This window comes from Lissotriton helveticus, chromosome 2_1, assembly GCF_964261635.1.
Source record: "Lissotriton helveticus chromosome 2_1, aLisHel1.1, whole genome shotgun sequence".
NCBI classification, from domain to species: Eukaryota; Metazoa; Chordata; class Amphibia; order Caudata; family Salamandridae; genus Lissotriton; species Lissotriton helveticus.
The window spans coordinates 1026463517-1026486545 of record NC_136059.1 but is presented as its reverse complement, the minus strand read 5'-3'; the positions used below and the strand labels follow the sequence as shown (position 1 = coordinate 1026486545).

The following is a 23029-nucleotide window of genomic DNA, read 5'->3' as shown; positions in this document are numbered from 1 at the left end:
GAAGGCTAAACCCATGAAGAAACGAACTTATAAAGACATAACCTTTTTTGCTCGTCCAGACTTTTGCCACACAACAGTGGAAAGAAGATGGCGTATGCGGCAACTCATAGTACCATTTCAGAATATAGGTTGTGAAGTTTACTTGTTGTTCCCCTCTCGCCTCAAAGTAGGCTTTAATGGTCAGTTCAGAATCTTCTTTTCTGAAATTGTCGCGCAAGAGTACTTGTCTTTTCTTCGAGAAGAGAGACCACATAGGGATCGAAATATGCAATCTGATCGTATAGATAGCTTAAAACAAGTAGCTGCTATTACAAAGAAATAATGGAGCCTGCTCTTTTAGTCAAATAGTATGATTTAGCTGTTGAAAATGATGTATTAAGGGGAGTGGCTGGGGGAAACTCCCCTGGGGGGGTGCGGCTGTCACACATAGGTCAGGATTGACCTATTTGCCAGTAAGGGAAAGGGGGGGGAGGGAGGGGAGAGAGAAGGGGGAGAGGGGTGGGATTCAGGGGGGGAGCAGGGCACGGCAGCAGACACAATAGAGAGATGGAGTTCAAAAAGGGTATTTTCAAGTCAGAGGGAACAGGTGAGGTGGCGAAAATTTAAAGGAGGTAATAAAAGGGAAAACACAAATGGAGTGTTGATAACATGCTGGATAGCTAAATGGATAGAGTATAGAAGAGAGTGTAGGAGGGAAAAGATATGCGATAATGTGTACGATGGGAGTTAGGGTCGTAACATGGAATGTGTGTGGGCTAAATGATCCCCAAAAGAGAGCAAAAATAGCGCTAGCCCTGAAACAAATGAATTTGGATTTTGTATTTATACAGGAAACTCACATTATGGCAGCACAAGTACATTTCCTGACTCAGCTAGGATTTCATCTTCTAGTGCATTCAAGTCAAGGGGTAAAAAAAAGAGGGGTAGCTATCTTAGCTAGGAATAATAATATCTTAACCAGGAAGAAAGCGCAGGATAAATGGGGAAGATGGGCCATGGTTGAGTGCTTTATTGATGGAGAGTGGATAACGTTTGCAACTATTTATGGCTCAACAGAGGATGACCCCGATATTTTTCAATTTTTAGATGTCGAGTTAGCAACTTGGGCACCAAAAATTATATTGGGAGGTGATTTTAATATCAATGGAGCAGATGGATTAGGTCTGGGTTCCTTTGGAATATATAAAGGCAGGAAAAAGAAAGTACACCAGGCACTACACAGTCTGGTTCTAAATAATGCTCTTTCAGATGTGTGGGGGAAAAAGAGAACGGATAATAAAGGTTTTACATATTATTCTGCTCCGCATCGAACATGTGCAAGATTAGATTCTTTTTTTATTTCAAGCATCACAATTTCAAATTCTAAGATAGAAAGGCTGCCACGGATCCTTAGTGATCACAATCCTTTAATTCTTACTATGGTAACAAAAACAAATACTAGACAATACACAAATTGGACCTTTGAAAGAGAACTACTGAAAGACGAACAATACATTGAACATATGAATAAATGTATTATTGAGTTTTTTAGCTTTAACAGGGACACAGCAGAAATGGGAGTGGTCTGGGACACCTTTAAAGCTAGAGTACGAGGGGAAACAAAGAGCTATAATTCTTATAAAAGGAAACAAATTCAGCTGAAGAATTCAGAATTAGCTCAGAAGGTTCTTAAGGCAGAGGAGAACTTAGAAAATAGTGTTTTGTCGGGGAGGGATTTGGAAAAGGCCTGGATTGAACTAGTGAAAGTAAAAGGAGAGGCAGAGGGTGAAATCGCTAGCAAAGCAGCTAAAATTTATAATACGAAAAGAGAGAAGTGCTATGAGTTAAGCGAGTCAGTAGGTAGAATTTTAGCTAGTCGGACAAGGCAACAAGAAGCGCTGGGTATAGTTAGAGAAATTAGGGATATATCGGGCATGGTTCATACAGAGTCGAGTGAAATAAGGGAAGTATTTAGGAAATTCTACGAGAAATTGTACGATGATGAACTAAAGGGTCATGATTCTCAAAGAGATTATGAGGAAATGGTGGAGTATCTCCAAGGGATCCCTGTGGATATAATCAAGGAAGAGGATGCAGAGGGACTAGAGGGGGCTTTGCAGACAGAAGAAATCAAGGTGGCAATATGGAATCTGCCCTCCGGTAAAGCAGCAGGGCCTGATCAAATCCCTATAGAATTTTACAAAGTATTCTGGAACCTCTTGATAGAAGAAATTATGAAGGTTATGCAACTGGCACAGCTGGGAAGATCAGCACCTAAGTCATGGGGGAGCGCAGAGGTGGTTGTAATATTAAAGAAAGGGAAAAACCCGCAAGACCCAGGTTCATATAGACCTATAACTCTACTCAATGCGGACGTAAAAGTCTTTTCTAAGGCATTGGCATCAAGGCTTGCAAGAGTCATTGATAAAATAGTTAGTAGCTGTCAACACGGTTTTATACCAGGGAGAGGAACTACCCACCATATACAAAAGGTAATAACGCTACTCGATGTAACGTCAGTCACAGGAGACCCGATTGCAGTGATGTTACTTGATGCAGAAAAAGCATTTGATCGGGTCTCCTGGGGCTACCTTTGGTATGCCTTAGCAAGAACAGGTATTAAACAAGGCTATATTAAAGCCTTACAAACGCTTTATCTAAAACCGGTAGCAACTCTACGAGTGGATGGTGGAAATACGGGACAATTTCAAATAAAAAGAGGGACTAGACAAGGGTGTCCGTGCTCACCGTTATTGTTTGCCATATATATGGACCCATTAATACGAAGAATAGAAACATCAGAAATGATAGCACCTTTAACAACACTTATTGGGCAGTGCAAAATTTTAGCTTACGCAGATGACATTGCTGTAATTTCTCCAAATCCCTCTGATTCTATAGAAGACCTTGAACGCGAGGCGATGAAATTTGGGAAGATATCGGGGTATAAATTAAATACATCTAAAACACAGATAATAAAAAATTCATTTACCCTGTGCACAGATAACCGAGTGGTGCAGGAAGGTACTTATTTAGGGGTTATCATAACGCCAGACCTGGATACCTTAGTAGAAAAGAATATTAATCCTTTGATTAAGAAAGTTGAAAAAGACTTGGATAGGTGGGATAATTTGCATATGTCAATAGTGGGGCGGACGAATATAGTAAAAATGTTGATACTCCCAAAATTTTTTTATTTATTTAGGGCAATACCTTTAATATTTGATGGTAAAAATTTAAAAAAACTGGAGCGTATAATAAATAGATTCATTTGGGCAAAGGGGAAAACGAGAAGAGCCCTAAGATTTCTGACACTGCCGAGAGAAAGGGGAGGCTGGGGAGTTCCAGACTTAAAATCTTATTATTGGGCGGCGGCTTTACAGAATATGATTGGTATGTTGGGAGGGGAAGAATCAGAGGAATGGAGCAAATATGGATCACTAGCAATCTATGGTCTAACTTTGGGCATGGAAGTGAAGGATGTTTTCCTGAAATTTACAGAGGCCAGCTATTATAAGAAGACAAAGTTTACGACGCTTATAGCTGCATATGAAATCTGGAAAAGCTTTGCTAAAAAAATAGGCTTGGGGAAATTTAACTCGTACACTAGACTCTCACACAACCTAAATCTCCCACAAGATATCTTTTCGGGACCTATATTCGCAGAGTGGGAAATCAAGGGAATTACAACTATAGGGGACGTAAAGGGCGAACAGGGAATCCTTCAATTTTCAGATTTACAAGCTAGATTTAATCTAGAAACTAGGCAATTCTTCAAATACTTACAAATCAGGAGTTTCCTTTTGAACAAAAAAGGGGGTGTTTTGGGATTTAGGCGTAACTCAATTATGGAGATAATTCAAGGGGGGCAAGATTGCACAATTAAAAGGCTATATGCTGAGCTGATAAAAACAAAACGGGATGACTACCAAAAATGGAGCGAAAAATGGAAGGATTATCTTAATATTAGTTCCGAAAGTTTTGGTATCTCCCTAGAAAAGGGATATTCTTTACTATCTTCAGCACCACTGCAGGCGCAACATTATAAAACGATATATCATCTATATTTTACACCCGCTAAAAAAGCACAATGGGGAGGTACAGTGGGTATTAAGTGCTATAGGTGCGGAAGCTTAGACGCCGATCTAAAACATGAATTCGCAATATGCCCTCACTTAGATTCACTAAAAAAAGACATTGAACGTTTCATAAACAATATTCTAGGAATTGACATTGCGTTAACTCCCGGAACTATGCTATTAGGAGTCAATGTTGAGGATGTACGACCATTCTGTGGGAGAGAATTCTTATTTGTTGCAATGTCTGTTTTGAGATTATGTATAGCCTCAGCATGGATTGACCCTATACCACCTACATTTCATAAATGGCTGGCTAAGCTTTTAATAACGTACAATGTGGAGAAAGAGATTTACGCAAGGAAAGGAAAAAGGGGAAGGAAGCTGGGTAAGAGAATTTGGGATCCTATAACGAGGTGGAGAGATGATTTAACAGTTTAAACATGGAGGGTTGTATGAAATATGGTTAAATGAGGTTCATACGTGAGATATAAATGAGTATGTAGGTTATAATGGGGAATTTTTATTCGACTGTGTGGAAACATGAGGAAAGGAGATTTATGCTTGTTTACACGCAGGCAATATAATTTGGAATAACATTTTGGATCAAAGTACCTTAATTCTATGCCTTAACTGGATGTTGATTTCTCTACCTCGCCTGTTGATGTTTTATTGCCTGTTTTTCCTCAATGTTATGCATTGATTTTTCTTTTTTTCCTTGTTTTCATTAATTTTGTCGTGCCCTGTATATAATTGCAAAATATCTTAATAAAAATATTTAATAAAAAAAAAAAAAAAAAAAAAGGCAATGCATGATGCCATCATACTCAATCGGCGCATGATAGTTCTGATTGTCAGCTGTTGATTGGGTTGTAAACATGCTATTAGCTTTTGGAAATTTTGGAATATTGGACAGGCTAATCCCAGTTGTGTATTTAGCATAGCCCCCAGATACGGTTGAATCTATAAAGGCCCAAGATGACATTTTTGGAAATTGATGGTGAAGCCTGGTTGATGGAGTAGGTTTATGGTATTTTGAGTGTGTTGTTGACACAGAGGGAGAGATCTGGCTTTGATAAGCCAGTCGTCAAGTTATGGGAAGACATGGATGTTTTGTCTGCATAAATGTGCTGCTACCACAGCTAGGCAATTGGAGAATACCCAAGGTGCAGTAGTCACTCCGAATGGAAAGCCTTTGAATTGCTAACCTTTGCATGCTCTCACAAATCTTAGGTATATGCGATGTGTCTGATGTATTGGAATGTGAAAGTAGGCGAACTTTAAGTCTAGGGCTGACAGAAATTCGCCTTGCTGTAGGTGGGATCACGTCTTGGAGAGGGACCATATGGAAATGCTCTGACAGGATGTAATGATTTAAGGGCCATAATTCTAAGATTGGCTGCAAAGAGCTGTCCTTTTTGGGGATTAGGAAATACAGGAAGTATACTTGTGATCTCTGATGTTGTAGAGGGACGGGTTCTACAGCTCCTTTGAGTAAAAGAGCTTGAACGTTCTGTTTGAGTAATGTTTGGTGTTCCAGAGAGAGCCTGGGAGTGTAAAGTGGAATGTTTGGAAGTGTGGTGATGAGCATAGACAATAACCATGTGAATAATGTCCAACACCCACTGATCCGATGTTATGGATCACCAAGTTATGTTATGTTATTAGGTTTTGTAGAGCGCACAGCTGCCCCAGTGGAGGGGTGTCCCGGCGCTGACCGCGAAGAGGGCACAGATACACATAACAGTCTAAAAAGTGGCAAAGTATCCTGTCGCATAACTAAGTGGGGAGAAACTGTTGCAATCATCCACCGACAGGTGTGGAATGATCAGGAGAAGAGAGTAACTGCTTTGTGGTGTGTGCACTACCATGTGGGGAAGCACCTTTGCCTCTACCCTTTGAGTTATTGCCCCTGTATGTAAGCCTGTAGCAGCCTCGGGGAGCGGAGTGGTGGCCTCAATGGTATGAGGAAGAGGTATAAGAGGAGCGGCGAAAGGAGCCACGAGGAATTGGTGTTTGTAATGTACCCATTGACTTTGCAACTTCTGTGTCCTTTTTCATTTTCTCAAGCGCCAGGTTGAGGCGTGAGCCAAAAAAGTGTTCCTTATTAAAGGGGACACTTAATAGGCTCTGTTGGACCTCTGGCTTAAAGCCAGACATACGCAGCTAGGTGTGGAGGTGTAAAAGTACACTAGTGTTGATGCCCCTGGCAGAAGAATCTACGGAGTCAAGGGGGCATCTAATGGACATGTTAGAGATAAGCTTGCCCTCAGCTACAAGCTCCTGCCCTCTCTTTTTATGCTCCTCTGGGAGGTGCTGGAGGATTTCCTCCATTTCGTCCCAGTGGGCAAAATGTATCTAGCCGATAACCCCATGGTATTAGCAATACGCCAGTGATTGGCAGACTGCACTGCTGCTCTCTTACTAGAGCAGTACAAAAGGGGGTGGTGATGGACGGAGCATCTAAACCAATCAAACACTCACACCCAGTCAAAAGCTCTGGGTTTAATCCATCACCGTTCTTTAGCCCACTCTGCCACCCCAGTTCAGACATGGCCATATGCAAATCAGTTTGACCCTATGCCTCATGGGAACAGTCCAGCCCGAAATGCCCAGCCATGCCTTCCCTGGACCGGAAACAAGCTTCCTAGGACCGGTTTCTGGCATTTCAGCAGTCTTCAGCCAGCTTGCTTGAATCCAGTGGCAAGGTGAGCAAGGGACTCACGTTTGAGCATACCCTGCCAACTTATGGCAAACAAAGCAGTACAAAAGGGGTTGGTGATGGACGGAGCATCTGAACCAATGAAACACTCACACCCAGTCAAAAGATCTGGGTTTAATCCATCACCGTTCTTTAGCCCACTCTGCCACCCCAGTTCAGACATGACCATATGCAAATCAGTCTGACCCTGTGCCTCATGGGAACAATCCAGCCCGAACTGCCAAGCCATGCCTTCCCTGGACCGGAAACAAGCTTCCTAGGACCGGTTTCTGCCATATCAGCCGTCTTCAGCCAGGTTTGCTTGAATCCAGTGGCAAAGTGAGCAAGGGACTCACGTCTGAGCATACCATGCCAACTTATGGCGAACAAAGCGGTACAAAAGGGGGTGGTGATGGACGGAGCATCCGAACCAATCAAACACTCACACCCAGTCAAAAGATCTGGGTTTAATCCATCGCCGTTCTTAAGCCCACTCTGCCACCCCAGTTCAGACATGGCCATATGCAAATCAGTCTGACCATGTGCCTCATGGGAACGCTTTACATGAGCACCGTATTTACATTACACATTCAGGCACGGGGAGATTAAGTCATTTGCCCAGAATCACAGGATGTGGATGCGACCCGAGCCTCGAACCCTGGTTTCCTGCACCAAAGTCGTCAGTCTAGCCGACGGACCACATCCTCTCCCCAAGGATATTGTGTTGCCCTATGTGTTTTGGAAAGGGTTTCAAAGAGGAAATCCTCCTCTATAGGCTCCTTATGGAGTGGTAGCTGATGAAAAGTTGCAGCACTGTCAATAAGCTCCTGATAACAGGTGGTGACATCAGGAGGAGATGGTCTAGCTGTAGGGATCAGGGTCCCCTGGAGGGTTAATGTTGTAGGTTGACGAAGGATCAAGGGGCTTTGATATATCAAAGGTATCATCCCCTGTCCTATGTCCACCCGGGATTGAATGTGGGGACCCCTGAGGAGTGATGGCAAATGGAGCACCCTCAGAGTGAGGGGGAGAGGGTGGAGGTGGAGGAATTAAGGGTGGAGGTGGAGACAATGGTGTAGAAGGATGCAAGGGACTGGTGGCCTTGTTAGTTTTCCTCCTCTTAGTTTGCAACAAGCAGATCAATGGCCACTCCGAAGGAGAGTTGACACTTGGACAGAGGTGGCCCAGAAACCACAGTCTTGGCAAGAATATGCCCAATGTATGGCTGTATTTGGATTTGCCTCTGGTGGGCATCAAGTTCCTCCTGCATCTAGTGGAGAATGGGCTCCACTGGAGTACCAGGGTCAGATCTCGGTGCCAGTCTTGAAACATTCAGAGACGGGATAGATTTGTGTTTCAGCGCTGAGGTGGTCGGTGCCAAAGATGGAGGTGGTCGGCTGGGCACCAAAGTGGTTGGCTTTGGCTGAAGTTTTTGTGCCAAGCTCGAGGCCGGATCCGAAGGGCCACTGGTCGAGCTCATTGATCCGACAGGCCATAGTTTTCCACTTTCAAAAGGCACAGGTGGAAACAGATTACCCGGCAAGGGCATGGATGTATCATAAGCCAACCGAAAGGAGTCCAAAACAGTCTTGACCCGGAGTGCAGACACACACGTCCGAACCCGATGGCGGAAAAAAAGCAATCTGACAGTGGAGTCAATGCCCATGCGCATTATCACCAAGAGGAATCATCACTTTACCTCGTGACTCAAACTTCTTTGGAGAAAAACAACTTGCACACATCAGGACCCAACACTATGGCAGGAGTATGCAAAGCATGTGTCTCTACAGCCAAACATGCCTCAAACATGCTATCCTCCAATGATTGGCCTCCTTTGTTCTACAAGCTACGGACTTATTTTTAATAAGTGTGTTGGAGTCTGTAAAAAATCAAATGTATCCTTTATTTTTTGGGGTGTTTAAGGATTCGTGGAACCACCAATAGACAATACTACCGGACCGCAAGTCTTTTTTTGTGACCAGAGACCGAGCCTTAGTGTGACACCGCTCCGGATCCCATGTCGCATCAGCCGACCGACCGGGAGAAGGCGAAGAGCAACGGTGCTTCTACACCTTCTTCTTGTGCTTCGACTTACCCGAAGAGTGCAAACACTTGGACAACTTGTGGTGGCTCCGCGAATGGTCTCGAGACTTTCCCCTTGAGCGAGACCGGGAGCGACGGTGAGCTGACTGTCGGGCTTCCAAAAGCTTTTGGGACCGCTCCAGCAAAGACTTTAGATTCATGGCCAAGGCTGTCGTAGCACGACTTTGGGTCGTGGTCGCGCTCCAGACACCAAAGGTACATGGGGTGCGGGTCCGTCACAGACATCAGTTTGTGACAGAGCTCTCAGGGCTTGAAGCCGTTCCAATGATAGGACATCCCTCGCGCATCAGGAGTCGATGACTCGAAAAAAGAGGTCGACAAAAGTCGAAAAAGGTTTAGTCAAAAAATTACTTAAGGGGTAAGCTCTCTCCCCATCTGCGCTAGGCTGGTGTGGAAAAAGAAAGAACTGACGTCAGTGCGCCGGGGTGGCGTCTTAGTAGGCACGGTAACGTCATCCTGGGGACCACTTCGCCGGAGTCGCCCGACGCCACCTTCCAACGCGCAGGGGTACTGCTACGAGAAATATTCTCCAGATCCAGTCTAACACCTGGGAGTAATTCTAAGGTAAATAATCTATAACTAATGGTCTCTTTCAGATATAGGATTTCCCAAGTGGGGTTTTGCGAACATACAAAGAGTTGCTTTGTCTTGCACATGAATTTTGTTCTATCAAATATAGTAAGGCTCTCTTCGCATCTAATGAATGTAGTTCTTTAAATGCCACAGTTTCAGGGTGTGGAAAGAAAACTGGTAACTCAGTGGTTTGGTTGATATGAAAATGGTAAACCATGTTTGGTAGAAAGCGAGGATTTCTTCTTAAGACAACTCTAGCCTTGTGTACTTGCATGAAAGACTCCTCTACTGTTAAGGCCTGCACTTCACTCACTCTTCACAAGGAAGCGACTACAATCCAGAATGCTACCTTTCATGAAAGGTATTGCATCTGACAAGAGTGCAACGGCTCAAAAGAGGAGCCAGTGAGTCTAAAGAGTACAACATTGAGGTATCAAATAGGGAATGGTGGTGTTTGTAGAGGAATTTCTCTCTTAAGTCTCTCCATGAATGCTTTAATGACTGAGATTTTTAGTAAAACTGTTTGTTGCGTGTTATGCATGTAAGCAGCTTTTTCTGCTAAATGAAGCTTGATGGATGTGTATGCCAACCATGCCTTTTGGATGTGCAATAAATAACAAATGATATTCAGCACCAACACATTCAGAATTTCTGTTCGTTTACACAATAATGGACTAGGCATTTCCACTTTGGTTCATAAAAGTTTCCACAGTAGGTTTGCAGACTTATGACAAGATTAGGATGCACTCCTTTGGTAGCTTGAGGTACTCAAACTCTAGGAACTCAGGTGGCAAAGTGCTAGGTTTATTTCCCTGAGATTTAGATGTCTCAATTGATCCAGATGCTGGGTTTGCAGATCTGGTCTCAAAGGCAGCTTTTTGTATAGGTGGACATACAGTTTCAGAAGTACTGAATACTATAATGCTCATGTTGGTTCAACTACACTGAGTGTCATGGCCGTCTACCTAAGATTTCTGACTCCATATGATATTAAACTTAGTGGAAGAACAGCATGAGCAAATGCCTTTGACCGCTTCCTCCATAGTGCATTGCCCATGGACTGTGGATGTCGGAACCTGCAGACAAAGCTTGGGCATTTTGTGTTTTCTGCGGAGGCTAACACACTTATCAAGTGGTGTCCCCATCTTGGGAAGTATACTAGAAGAGCATGGAGATTTATTTTCCATTGGTGTATCTTTTCATCCTGCTTAGTAAGTCGGCAAAGTTGTTGCCACCCCCGGAAGTTGATCTGCTAGGACCTGAATCTGATGGCGAATGGCCCAGGGCCAAATTGAGATTGCCTCAGCTGCTGCAAGTGTGTACGTCCTTGTTTATGTAGGCAATACATTGTAGTCCTATTGTCTTTCGTTATTATGACTGTATTCTTACAAATATGAATGCTCTGAGAGACAACTGATGGGCTGTCACCTCTAGAAAACAAACTGATGTGACACCTTTGTTGTTCTTGCGTCAAGGTACCCCAAACAGTCATATTGCCCAGATGTGCTCCTAACCTCGTGAGTGAGTTGTTTGTGGTAAAGGTCATCTGCTACTGAGAGTTCAGAAACGACCAGCCCCACAATCAGCTCTTGTTGTTTCAAAATTTGAGATTTTTCCTGAACTCTGGTCTCAATCAACACTAGATCTTCTCATTGATCTGTCACTTGTGACCATTGCATTCCCAGACATTCCTGTAGCAGGTACATGTGAAGCAGAGCATGCACACTTAGGCAATTCAGGAGGCCATGCTCCCCAACAGTTTCATAATCATTCTCACTGCTATAAAAGGAGGTATCTGAAAAAGATTTAGCAGCCTTTGAAATGTCATCAACCTCTCTGGTTAGATGTTGCTGGTGCTTGAGTTTAAAACTGCTTCTAAGAAAGGCTGTAATTGGTGAGGGCAACGATGAGACTTTCTGCTGACTGCAAATCCTAGCCTGCTCAGGAGTGACACAGCGGCTTGTGTATGTACTAGATATTGCTGACAGCTAATGCTCTCTATCATCCAGTAGTCAAGATATGGAAACAATTGATTCAGAATGTGCTTTGGATTTCGAGTAGATGTTTTGATGTTAATCTAGAAAGCAAGATAATTTAAAAGTAGCAATGTCATGTTGCAAGTTGTCAGAAGCCTTTTAACCTGATGCGTGCGGGCGGAATTCCGCCCGTACGCTGGGAATCTGTAAAGTGCATGTTACATGACGAGCTGGGCTCGTCATGAGCGTGCGAGGAGGCTACCTCATGACGAGCCCAGCTCGTCATGAGCGTCGAAGGGGTTAAGAAGAGCTGGCTTCCCATTATGTATAAATGAATATATGAATATTTTCTAAAGTGAGCGGCCACCACAGTGCGAGGAGCTGATTTCAGGCCTAAGGGAAGCACTTTGAACGGGTAGTGACCACTCCCACTACAAACCTTAGGAACCTTCTGTGCTTGTTATCACAACGCGGAATTATGCATCTTGTAGGTCTTTAGCACACATCTAAAGATCTTTCAGCAGCTGGGGACTGATTCGATGTAAAGCAAACATTCAAACAACTCCCTTCTTGATACATTTGTATGCCAATTTAAGATACAGAGTATGCCTGAACTCTTTCTTGTGACTTTTCTTTGACAGTGTTGTCAATAAATTCTTTAACTCTTTAAGAAAAATGAACTGGTACACAGCGTGCTTTTGATGAAGAATGCGCATTTCTGAGTGTAGAAGTTACAACTAAAACTTTGATTCTGATTACGATTGAAATGCTAATTGAGGTATTTTCAAATAAGGCACATAACCATTGAATATTTAGCATCAATATGTCTTTGTTTACACAATGACATTCTTTGGGAAGATTTGTGCAACTTCCGCCCCCACTGGAGTGGCATACAGTGGAAGAAAAATGGAAAATCATTGTCTGAAAGTTTCCAGGTACAGTCTGAGGCTTGCTAGTTTCTTTTGCCTCTCAATGAATGTAGATATTGCTGTGGATACCACTGGGGGGACGAACCATCTGCTGCTAATGGTGGTCCTTCCGGTAACACCTCTCTTAAATTTATATTTTTATATTGTGATCAGTAAAATGTATTTTTCTCTTCCAAATTGCTTTTAAGCTTTCAGCCTCAGTTTTCTTACACATTGTATTTATTTGTACACCGGAGGAACAATCGCATAATTCAAAATATTTAGTTGATAGTCAGTCCTAATAAAGCCGCTGTCCTCAATGCTCTCAGCAGTGCTAGTTGTGCCACTGACCTTTGTGTCCACTGCATCATGCCTCTGCTCTCCTTGTTCAGAGACACAGATGTCACAGGAGCACATGCAAGATAATCACAGATCCAAGCTGTGAATTTTCTCTCAAGAATACTTGGATATTACTATGGAGGCCTACATTTCTTCAAAGGTCATGGAACTGAAGCTTTTGTCATAGTCCGAGTAAGAAACAATTCAATTGCCATTTCATGGGAGCCTGCACTAATGATAAGAATGGTATTGGCGTCTCTTGGCTGTAAAGTCTTGACAATAACACTAGTATTATAGAATTACCAGAGGAAATCTGAATTGTGTTACTCCTCTAGGCACAATTTACTGGAAAGTAAAACTATCATTGAACATAGAAACTTTTCAGAAAACCCAGTGGAGAAAAGTAGGTTTAAAATCATATATGCATGTGTCTGGGTGTCAATATCTAGTTCCCTTTTAGGTGCTGAAGGAGTACACCATGCTTCCTCTTCCCTTGGTGTGGACTCTTGTCATCTTTACCATTAGAAGGTTTTCTTTCAGAACATACCTGGATGTATAACGAGTCACAATACTAGTATGACCTGCCTGCCAGACAGCAGGTTTTAGAGTTTGGAACTTTGGAATAGGCTTGGAGCTCCTTGGACTCCTGACCGTGGTGAAGTCTACCTTTGCACAATCATGTTGTAACAACAGCCTGCTCTGAAATGTGTAGTGGCTGCAACAATTGATGATCAGCAGGAATTACAATCCCAGGCTTTGTTTTTGATGATGGAGGCGGTGAGCAAAAATTACACAACTGAGATTACGGCTGATGAGATAACATTGAATGTCTTGACGTAGAGTTATGATGTGATATATGCCTGGATGTTGACACATGCTTCAAACATGACAGTGTGCGATGCCTCTTCTTCAATGTCATAGATGCCCTTGAGGTTGTATCAACCTCTAAAGGCAAGCAGGTGCAACCTTTCATCATTGGTGACCTGATCAACCTTAAACAGGAATGATGGTATCAAAGGTAATTGCTTTTTGCCTTTTCATCACTCAAAATATCCCACGTTGGGAGCACATAGAGGCTTGCTGCAGCTCTTCAGTGGGTGTAATCCCTTTCCCAAATGCTCTATTGTGTTGCTCTTGTGCTTCACAATATTGCAACCATGGAAAGCTATCTAGTGCAAACCTCTGAAACTAATACCTTCTCTGTCTTTCAATGTCCTTTTTGAAAATTGACACTTCATCCAAATCACTAAGAATTAATTTATAGTCATTAGCTGCGTTCTTTCTCCTACATACTTCACAATCAGAAAAGACATTTTCCCAAGCTTCTGTTAGGAAACATGTGAAAAAAAGACTGTTTAACTCTGAAAACACACTCCAGAAGGGAAGAAACTGAATAAAAGAAGTGGAAGGAGAAAACACAGTCAACAAATAGTAACACTCACTATAGCCCACTGTATGGAGCTTCTCTCACACGAACAGGAAAAATGAACGGAAGTTCTGGAGCAAGTCCCACTGCAAAGTATGCTGGGAGACAGAAGATGCCAGACCCTTAAAGAAGCAGGCCTTAGTTTCTTCAGCATTGCTTGGCTACGGCCTATCTAGATGTATTTTATTACTTTTCCTACTCATATCGCTTATGTAATTCAGCAGTAAGGTTCACACTGAAATGGTGGAATTCTATGTTAAGATCGGAAGCGAGAATTATGCTTAACCTTTCTTCATTTTATTTGAAGCAGCTGTAGGAAAGTGCCCCTTTTTGCATGGTTACCCCCCTAACTTTTTGCCAGCTACATGATGCCAACTTGACTGAGTGTGCCCTGGGTCGCTGCCGATCAGGTTCTCAGGGCCTGTGTTTTTTTCCCAAAACTGTACCTTTGTTCCCACTATTGGCACATCCCTGGGTCACATGTAAGTCCCCTGTATAGGATACTCCTGGTACCAAGGGCCATGTGACAAAAGGGGGCCTCCGAGGGCTGCAGCATGTATTATGCCACCCACAGACACCCCTCAACTTAACACCCACACACTGCGACTGCAGGCTGCGTGTTTTGGTGCAGACCAAACTGAAGAGTCGACATGGCACACATTCCTGTGTGCCATGCCCACCACCAACACTGCCTGTGGCATATGTAAGTTACCCCACTAGCAGGTATTACAGCCCTAAATGCAGGGTGCGCAATACCACAGGTACGGGCATAGCTATATGAGCACTATGTCCCTACAGTGTCTGTGCCATTCACCAACATTGTAAGTGCAGTAAAGCATTTTGAGCACATGGGCTGGGAGTTTTTCAGCACAAACTCCACAGTTCTGATGGCGTTACTGAAGACTAAGATTGGTATCAAACTTCTCAGCACATTAATCCCACACTGATGCCAGTGTTGAATATATAATGTAAAATGCACTCAGAGGGTATCTTAGAGATGGGCCCTAAAAATGACCAGCCCTGGTGTGGTTCCTGACTGGCTACCTGCCATCTGCCACCGCCAGACAGGTTTCTGGACCCCTAGGTAGAGAGAATCCTCTCTCTGGGTGCAGAGACAAAGCCCATCCGGGGCAGAGGTGTCATGCCACCTCCCCTGGAATAGGCTGGGTTCACGAAGGGGAAGCTTTAAAGGCCTGCCAACTTTGGAAGCTGTCCCTGCATTTTGCTGCCCCCAGCAACTAGCTCCCACCAGTTCTGCCCCCCACTTTGAATAGGAAAATCAGCAGGAAAACTAAGCTAGGATGAGATGTGTGTCCACCATTGCTCTGCTCAGCTCTCTGGGTCCTGAAATAAAGCACATTCAGGGCAGATGTGCCATGCCTCCATCCCCCTGATGGGCAGGGTCCCATGGGGAACATTTCAAAGGCTTGCTGCCTTTGTTAGATACCCCCATGCTTAACACTACCCTTTGATAAGCCTAACGGCTCAGACCAGCTACCACAGACTTGGGAGTAAGATATTATCTACTTTATCTTCTGCTATACCTCTGGGGATCAACTGGACTCTGTGCACCCTATACTTTACTTTGGTATAGTATATACAGAGTCAGCTTCCTACAGCAGCAAACAGGAAAGAAAACATTGCTTTAAGACTCGATATCCCATGAATGCAAAGAAACAACAACTTATAGTCAGATTCTGCCTTTCCAGAACATAAGGCCTCAGAAGAAACTGCATGTTCTCTTTCTTCACTCCTGAGCAGTTCGATAAGCGCCTTTTCTCGTTTGGGTTAACATACTGGAAAGGAGAGAGCTGTTTGGGTTTAAATTCCTGTCGTTAAGTTAATGTTAAATGTCATACACGTTGCCATACCATTTTGTGTGGAATTGAGTCTTGAGGCGTAACACTCCTTATGGAGTAAATACTTCATCAGAGGTGAGAATCTGTGCCTGTTAGGCTTGGGCCACAGAACCACTGGGGTCTTCGGTGCAGCCAGTCCCCATGAAGACAAAATGGAAGATTGGCCCATCATCATCGCTTGGTTCTCTCAATGGCTCAAGGAGCTTTGCTTCAATGCTTGAATGCCACCAGTCACGCTGTGTTTATTTCTTTCAGCCATCCATGACTGCTGTCTATCTAGCAGCATTTCCATTGATTTCTCACATCTTCCTATTTTAATTAGGCAGCAATGATTTGGATTCATACAACAAGGGAGTTTAAAAAAAATATACGTCCAAATAAAGTTCTTTTGAAAAGAAAAAATATCATAAACATGTGAAATTTTGTGTTTTATAGTCTGCAGATGATTTTTTTCGGCTTTTAAACATGCATGTTTCCATATATTTATATAGGAAATATATACATTGAAAAAAGGCATTCTGGAATCCCACACACAGGTGCATGTATGCAACTGTTTATGACTATTAATGAAGATCCTAAGATGCAGAAGTATAATCCTGCTCTCTCTTTTGTAATACTCCCTTTGAAAACTTGAGAAGGGAGGTACAGCTGACTAAGGAAGAAGGGAGGATGACAGGGTTTGCTAATTAGCCTACTATATGTTGTGGTTTCAAAGGGAGCTCGGTATGAATTTGACTCCAATACTTAACGTTTCATGAATAGTGCAAGAGGAAGAAGTCCCATAAAAGGGCTGCATTTTAAGATCTCAAGTTCAAAAATGTGAACTCCACTCCAGTGTGAATTTGAACGAAAAGGTGGGTTGGAAATGTATGAACCTGGAAAAACAATTGAAAGCCATATCTCCTAATACTAATTAATAGTGAATAAAATATATCCAACATGTTTTAGACTAATATACCTGGATACTTTGCAGCTGGTCTCAATCAAGTCATTTTCAATCTCGAGGAGGCTGGGAGGCAGGCTGTATTCCACTGGGGAGGTCAACCTTTTCAAACGCAGCAAGCCGACACAGAACTTGGCTCCCATTTCCTCCAGCTCACGCGTCCCTATCTGTAGGTTCTGTATACATAAAAGAAAAACTGTAAAATCCCACTGAAAAGAAATCACATTTGCATAAGATATAGACGTAGGATCCGGAAGGAGCAGCTTTTCTCTTATAATTTGCATTAGAAAGAAATGAATGAAATTCCAGATGTATTCTCAAATTGAATGGAGATTCAGTTCGCTTTAGCTTTTCTGCTAGGATGTGGCTTTTTAATTACAGAGGATCGTTTGATAAAAAGAAGGAAGACAGATGTAAATCCTAATATGGTATGATTAAAAAAAAATGCAAGGCGGACTATGCATTCCATGAAATCAATCATCTATTCAGTAACTGGTAATTTAAGAGTATTGCTCATCAACTGTTTGGTGTCACATAGAACGTTGCAAAGAGAGACTAAATAGAACATTTTTTGACAAAAATCCCTTATAAATTAAGGCACATTTGCAGTACACTCTCAATGTTGGTTCTCTAGGTGAATTCACGGTCATCTGCGACATCCACTTTTAAGATGTTTCTGGCTCGTTTTTTGCCGTTCCCACCGGCTACTAAATCTATCCTGGTTAGTGCAATGGTTACAAACATGTCTAGAGAACGGAGTCTATTAGTAATGAATAGAACAGAAGACCTGGGACAGAAGAAATAGCCAATGAATGCTAACCCGACTAGGGAAGGAATGGCACATCAAATGAATCTTCATTTAAGTCATATACATTAGAACAGTTCTGCCTGTATGACCAATCTTGAAAAATGTTTGCAATAAATATATAGAACTGAAAAATGCACACACACAGCTAGAACTAGAGTAGAAAAAAATAAAGCCGATGATTTGAGCTGGCAGATGTTACAGAACCATGAATAGAATTAGATGAAGACTTTTTCTACGTTTAGGGTTTTCCTCAAATAGACATCTGCAAGAGCAGAATAAAATGCCAAAACTTTGCCTCTAGATTTCAGGAAAGAGGCTCTTTGAGAAATGTCCTTCTGATGAACTGGTCAGGAAAACGTCTGTATGCTTATACATTTATCTAATTCTATCAACTCTGATACAGCTAAGACCTTCCAAAGAAAGAATAATACAGACAGCTCCACAAGGGACAAGGACATGGAGAAATGGACAGGCTGCATGTCAGAGAGGCCACACAAGAACCTCCAATGCAGACTGGACTTCCAGACCAAGATGGAGGGAAAGATTTACCAACTCAATTTACCATCATTGAGCTTGGACACATGACTGGTGAATTCATGCAAAATGAACTTCTGAGCTGTCCTAAAAGAGTGCATGCAAATTTTGAGAGGAAAAAAAGACCAACAAGAATGGCTTATGCTTTAAATGGAAGAGACATTCTGCATATGGTGCCAGCAGAATAGTTTCTTGCTAAGGAGAAGCTATTCTGCCATAATATTCATTTAACAAACAGGTTTTCAATTTTCAACAATCAAGATAAACCTGCCAGCGGTTACATCACAGAGGATACCATTTGGCAGTAGAAAAACAGTTTACCAACCAGTGAAGAGATCTCATCAATGTGATTGTGACTAAATTAATGACATCTTTTAAATCTCTTTATAGCCGGCCAAGACCCTATCAGCCAATTATATTCCACTCCTGGAACAGACAAATAAAACACTGAGAATGTGGAATCACTCGGGCCTCTCCTGGGCAGGACGGAATGCTGCGGTCAAGATGACGATAATGCCTTGAATTCTGTACGTCTTTCAAACTACCCCTCTGACGCCTCCCCAGACCCTATTGTGAAGCCTTCAGCGCACTATCAATCGCTTTATATGGGGTGGGAAGCAACCGGGTCTTAGCTTCTCGCTAATCACCAAGGGGAAGTCTGATGGGGGGAAGGGAGTCCTAGTGGTCTCCCGATACTTCCAAGCTTCTCAGCTACGGTTCATCCTGGGGTGGAATCAGCCACTCAGAGAAGCATTAGATGTTTATGGACCAAGTGATAGCGGGCAACAATCTTTGGCGGGAAATATGGCTCCTGTGTAAACACAGGGAAAGGGGTCTTTATTCATCACCAGTTATGGCAACCACTCTTAAAGTGTGGGACGCATGGGCGACTCAATATGGGCTTACCACCTTCCCCTCCCCGATGACCCAGCTGGTTGATAATCCGGTCTTTCCACCCGGGTGTAAATCTGAATCTTTTCAGAGGTGGCAGGAGAAGGGATGCAAAAGGGTGGGCACTCTCTTTGGCCTGGAGGGTATCATATCTTTTGCCCAACTGCAGGCAGACTATGCAAACCCCGCTTCAGATCATTACATGTACCAGCAGGTGCGATACTGGGTAACCTCCCTCGAGATGAACACTGGCGCAGCGCAACAGCTCACACTGTTTGAAAAGTGGATAATCACCAAAGATGACGACAAACGCCTCATTTCAGAACTCTATGCATTCCTCTCCCCGGCTATCTCACTCACGAAGTCCAAGAGGCAGCTCAAGTGGGAGGAGGAACTGGGCAGCCAACTTACCAACAACGAAAGGCAGGATATTTTTTATAGAGCACACCGCAAGGGACATGGCACCTCGGGTGCTGAAGCCGCCTATAAGATGGCCACATATTGGTACCTGACCCCGGCCCGGATTAGCCACTGGAATAAAGGACGCACTGACTCCTGCTGGCGGGGCTGTGGCCAAACTGGCTCCCTAATACACCTGATGTGGCACTGCCCCAAACTAGAAAGATACTGGTACCTAATAATACATGACATAAATGACGCCTTTGACACAGATCTTCCTCGCTTCCCCGCTTACACTCTGCTGGGTCTGCTCAACCGCCTAACCTTTCCCCTGCGCTCCATTAGGGGAGACAGATAGAGCTAGCGCTGAACGCGGCGCGCCTGGAACAACTTACCCTGTGGGGCTCCCAGAGGGTACCCGATCGCTCTGCATGGCTCAGACGGCTATGGGTGGCCTTGGGAATGGAGCAACTGTCTTTGTTGACAGAGGATAAAGGGGACGCCTACCAGGAACTATGGGCTCTATTCATAACTAGCCTCAGCAAAGAGTTTAGAGAAGTTATATGCCCAAAGCTCCTACAGGTTCTGCGACTCACGGATACAGATCACCCTAGTAAGCTACAAGAAGCTTAGATGCCAAACCAATTCATGGTGCGGAAGGGAATGGGTGGGGTGGAAGGTATGATTTTCCTTTATTCTCCCCTTTTTTTGCCTTTCCCCTTTGCCAGTACATATGGCTTGTTATCAAGTTTGTAATCATTTAACAGTTGCCACACGCAAGTACTAGCACGGGACTAGGGATTAGATAAACGTGGCTATAGATATTAGCCTTTTAGGGTATTCGGTTGTAGCCTATGAACTAGCCTGCTTGCCTCCGGGGTTGTTGGGCTTTAGCTGTGCTAGGCTTGCAGACAACTGCTCCTTTAGCCGGCTACGCAACGCCTATGGCTGCAAGTTTTCCATACTGTATTGTGTGATAAATCAATAAAAAGAGTTTTACCATCAATCTCGTTATAAGGCATCACTGCACCACCTTTCTGAAGCCTGCATTTCTGGTGGAAAGAACATTTGTTAAAAGCGTTAGTAAAATCAAGGCATTAGGTTTCTAGAAACAGTACATGATTTTTCGGGATAATAGAGTAGTGTTCTGGATCCTTTTTACCAAAAGTACTACCCAACTTTCATGTTAATTAATTAATTACTTCAAGATTTATTCCATCCAGTGCAGTGGAGACATTCTTTGTAAGTTGATTATTAGGAGCATTCGTAGATTTTACTTTGATAGAACTAAAGAAATCTCCTCAATTATTTGTGAATTATAGCCCCATCATTACAGGTATGCCAATAGGCCAACTGCCAAACAGTGTATCACAAGATAGATTGTATCATGCATTTTACTGTGGTAACAGTAGGCTAATAAGTTGTTTTAGTGTAGGGAGCCTATGGGCCGTTCTATAAGGCGTAAAGCACCTACTGCTGCTGCATTACCACCGAGGCCAGATGCTCAAGTTTTATGCAGTGTTTCCTAAATTGCTTTGTGATTTTCTCTAGTCTTTGAGGGGATGGGCATGCTACCCGGTCCTGGTATTTAGGACCATTAAAGACGACCCTATTAAGAAAAGGAAGATGCAGTTACTTTTACTCCTAGTTCTGCACAATTGGAATCCTCATTAGGTTTGTTAAAATTCCCTCTCCCCTCCTACCAGGCAAAGTACTTTAACGCTGAAAGGAGTGTACATTGGGGATTTTCATTCACTGTTGAAAAGAACAGCCAGTAAAAGACACGCTGCAAGGAAGAAGCTGCATGTTCTTAAAGAAGCAGAATTTACTTTCCCTAGAAAACTACCAGACTTACTTGTCTGGCAGCATTCCCCTCATTTCTCTACGGTAGTTCTTTGGCAAGAGGCAAAATCTGCTGGATTCAGCCTTGCTTTAAAAAAAAAAAAAAATTCTGTTTATTGAAAACATCGAGAGACCACGGCATCACAGCAAAAAAGTACCATGCATTAATCCTCCGCAATACACATAGCAAGTTTCAATATCACAGTGTAGTACATCATTATTTCTTGGACTCAAAAAGGTCCGAATTATCTGCTTGTACTATGGGTGCCTCACATATATCTCCTCTATAGGCATTCCAGGCGCCCCAAATTGAGGTCCATTTTTTAGGACATCCCCGTGCAGTGTACTAAGTCTTCTCCCTGAACATACACCAGTCGATATTCTGTTTCCATTTTGACAATGTTGGTGGTGTGGCAGACCCCCAGTTTTGTGCAATGTCCCTTTTTGCTGCTGTAAGACCCAGTGTCACCCAGGTTTTTTCAGAGGTGGTAAGGTCAGTAGGCTCCCATATGTTGAGGAGGCAAGGTTTAGCCTCGGGGTGTACGTTTTTATTTAGGACCGTTCTAAAGGTCTGGTGTAACGCTTGCCAGAACTGTTGGACGTGAGCGCATTCACAAAGTATGTGCATATAGGTGCCTGTCAGTCCGCACCCTCTACGACACTCACTTCCACTGTCTCTCCCCATACGTACCAACTGTGGTCCTGTGATATAAATCCTATGGAGGATCAGGAGTTGAACCAATCGTAACCGTGCAGAGATGCCCACCTCCCGAGGGGGCGCCACCACCTCCCGTCACTCTTCGTCATCTATTTCCAGGCAGTCTGTCACCCAGTGTTCCCTAAGTTTCTTTAGGGGGTCCGAGGTGTTGTGCAATAGCTTCTTATAGGTGAGGGAGACTGCTTTCTCAGGCAAGTATCCGTCCAGGAGCCTATCCTCTAGTGGGGAGGAGTCAGGGAGCGAAGCGCCCTTTGGTGTGGCTGGGTAAAGAGCATGGCGGATCTGCAAGTATCTGAAGAATTCCGTGCCTGCCTTGTCAGATTGTCGCTGCAACTCAGAAAACAGCACTACCTCTCCCTTGGACCAGAGATCACCTATGCGCGATATTCCGATGAGGTCCCATTTATCAAAACCTATAGAAGTCCTAAGCCGACCTAGTTGTTCCGAGGCCCATAGAGGGGTGGCAAGAGTTAGCCTATCCTTCCAGCCTAAACATTTCTGGACATCGTTCCAAATCCTTACCGCATGGTTGGTTGGGCCAGTGAGCGGTAATTATGTCTTGGGGGAATGCAGTGCTACATTGAAGTTTCTGCCCGGAAGGAGCCACCTATCCATGGCGTATCCCGGATCTTGTGGGCCGCGATAAGTGGCTTGATTAATTGCTGCAAGGTGGGCAGCCCAGTAGTATTTCCTGATATCTGGAAGGCTTATGCCACCGTCATACCAGACAAATTTTTTAAGCTCTATGCAAGTTCTCCCATTCCAGATCAGTTCACGCTGCAAACTCTCTATTGCCTTAAAATAGCTGGCTGGTACTGGATTAGGAGCATTTTGCAATGTGTACAGAAAATGGTTTAGAAGACATCATTTTAAATAAAGCTGCCCGCCCAAGGAGGGAGAGGGGCAATGTCCCCCAGGTGGCAATGTCCCACAGCAGTTTTTGCAGAGGCGGGC

General features: G+C 43.5%; 1 protein-coding gene across 2 annotated transcripts in view; it reads right to left on the bottom strand.

Annotated features, from left to right (window-relative positions):
- The window catches only part of AGTPBP1 (ATP/GTP binding carboxypeptidase 1), a 1069504-nt gene that overhangs the window by 95552 nt on the left and 950923 nt on the right, over positions 1-23029 (bottom strand). For both annotated transcript variants that reach the window (XM_078675801.1, XM_078675802.1), the window contains exon 25: positions 16899-17059. In XM_078675801.1, coding sequence (XP_078531927.1) covers positions 16899-17059 — 161 coding nt within the window. The remainder of the gene's footprint in view (positions 1-16898; positions 17060-23029) is intronic.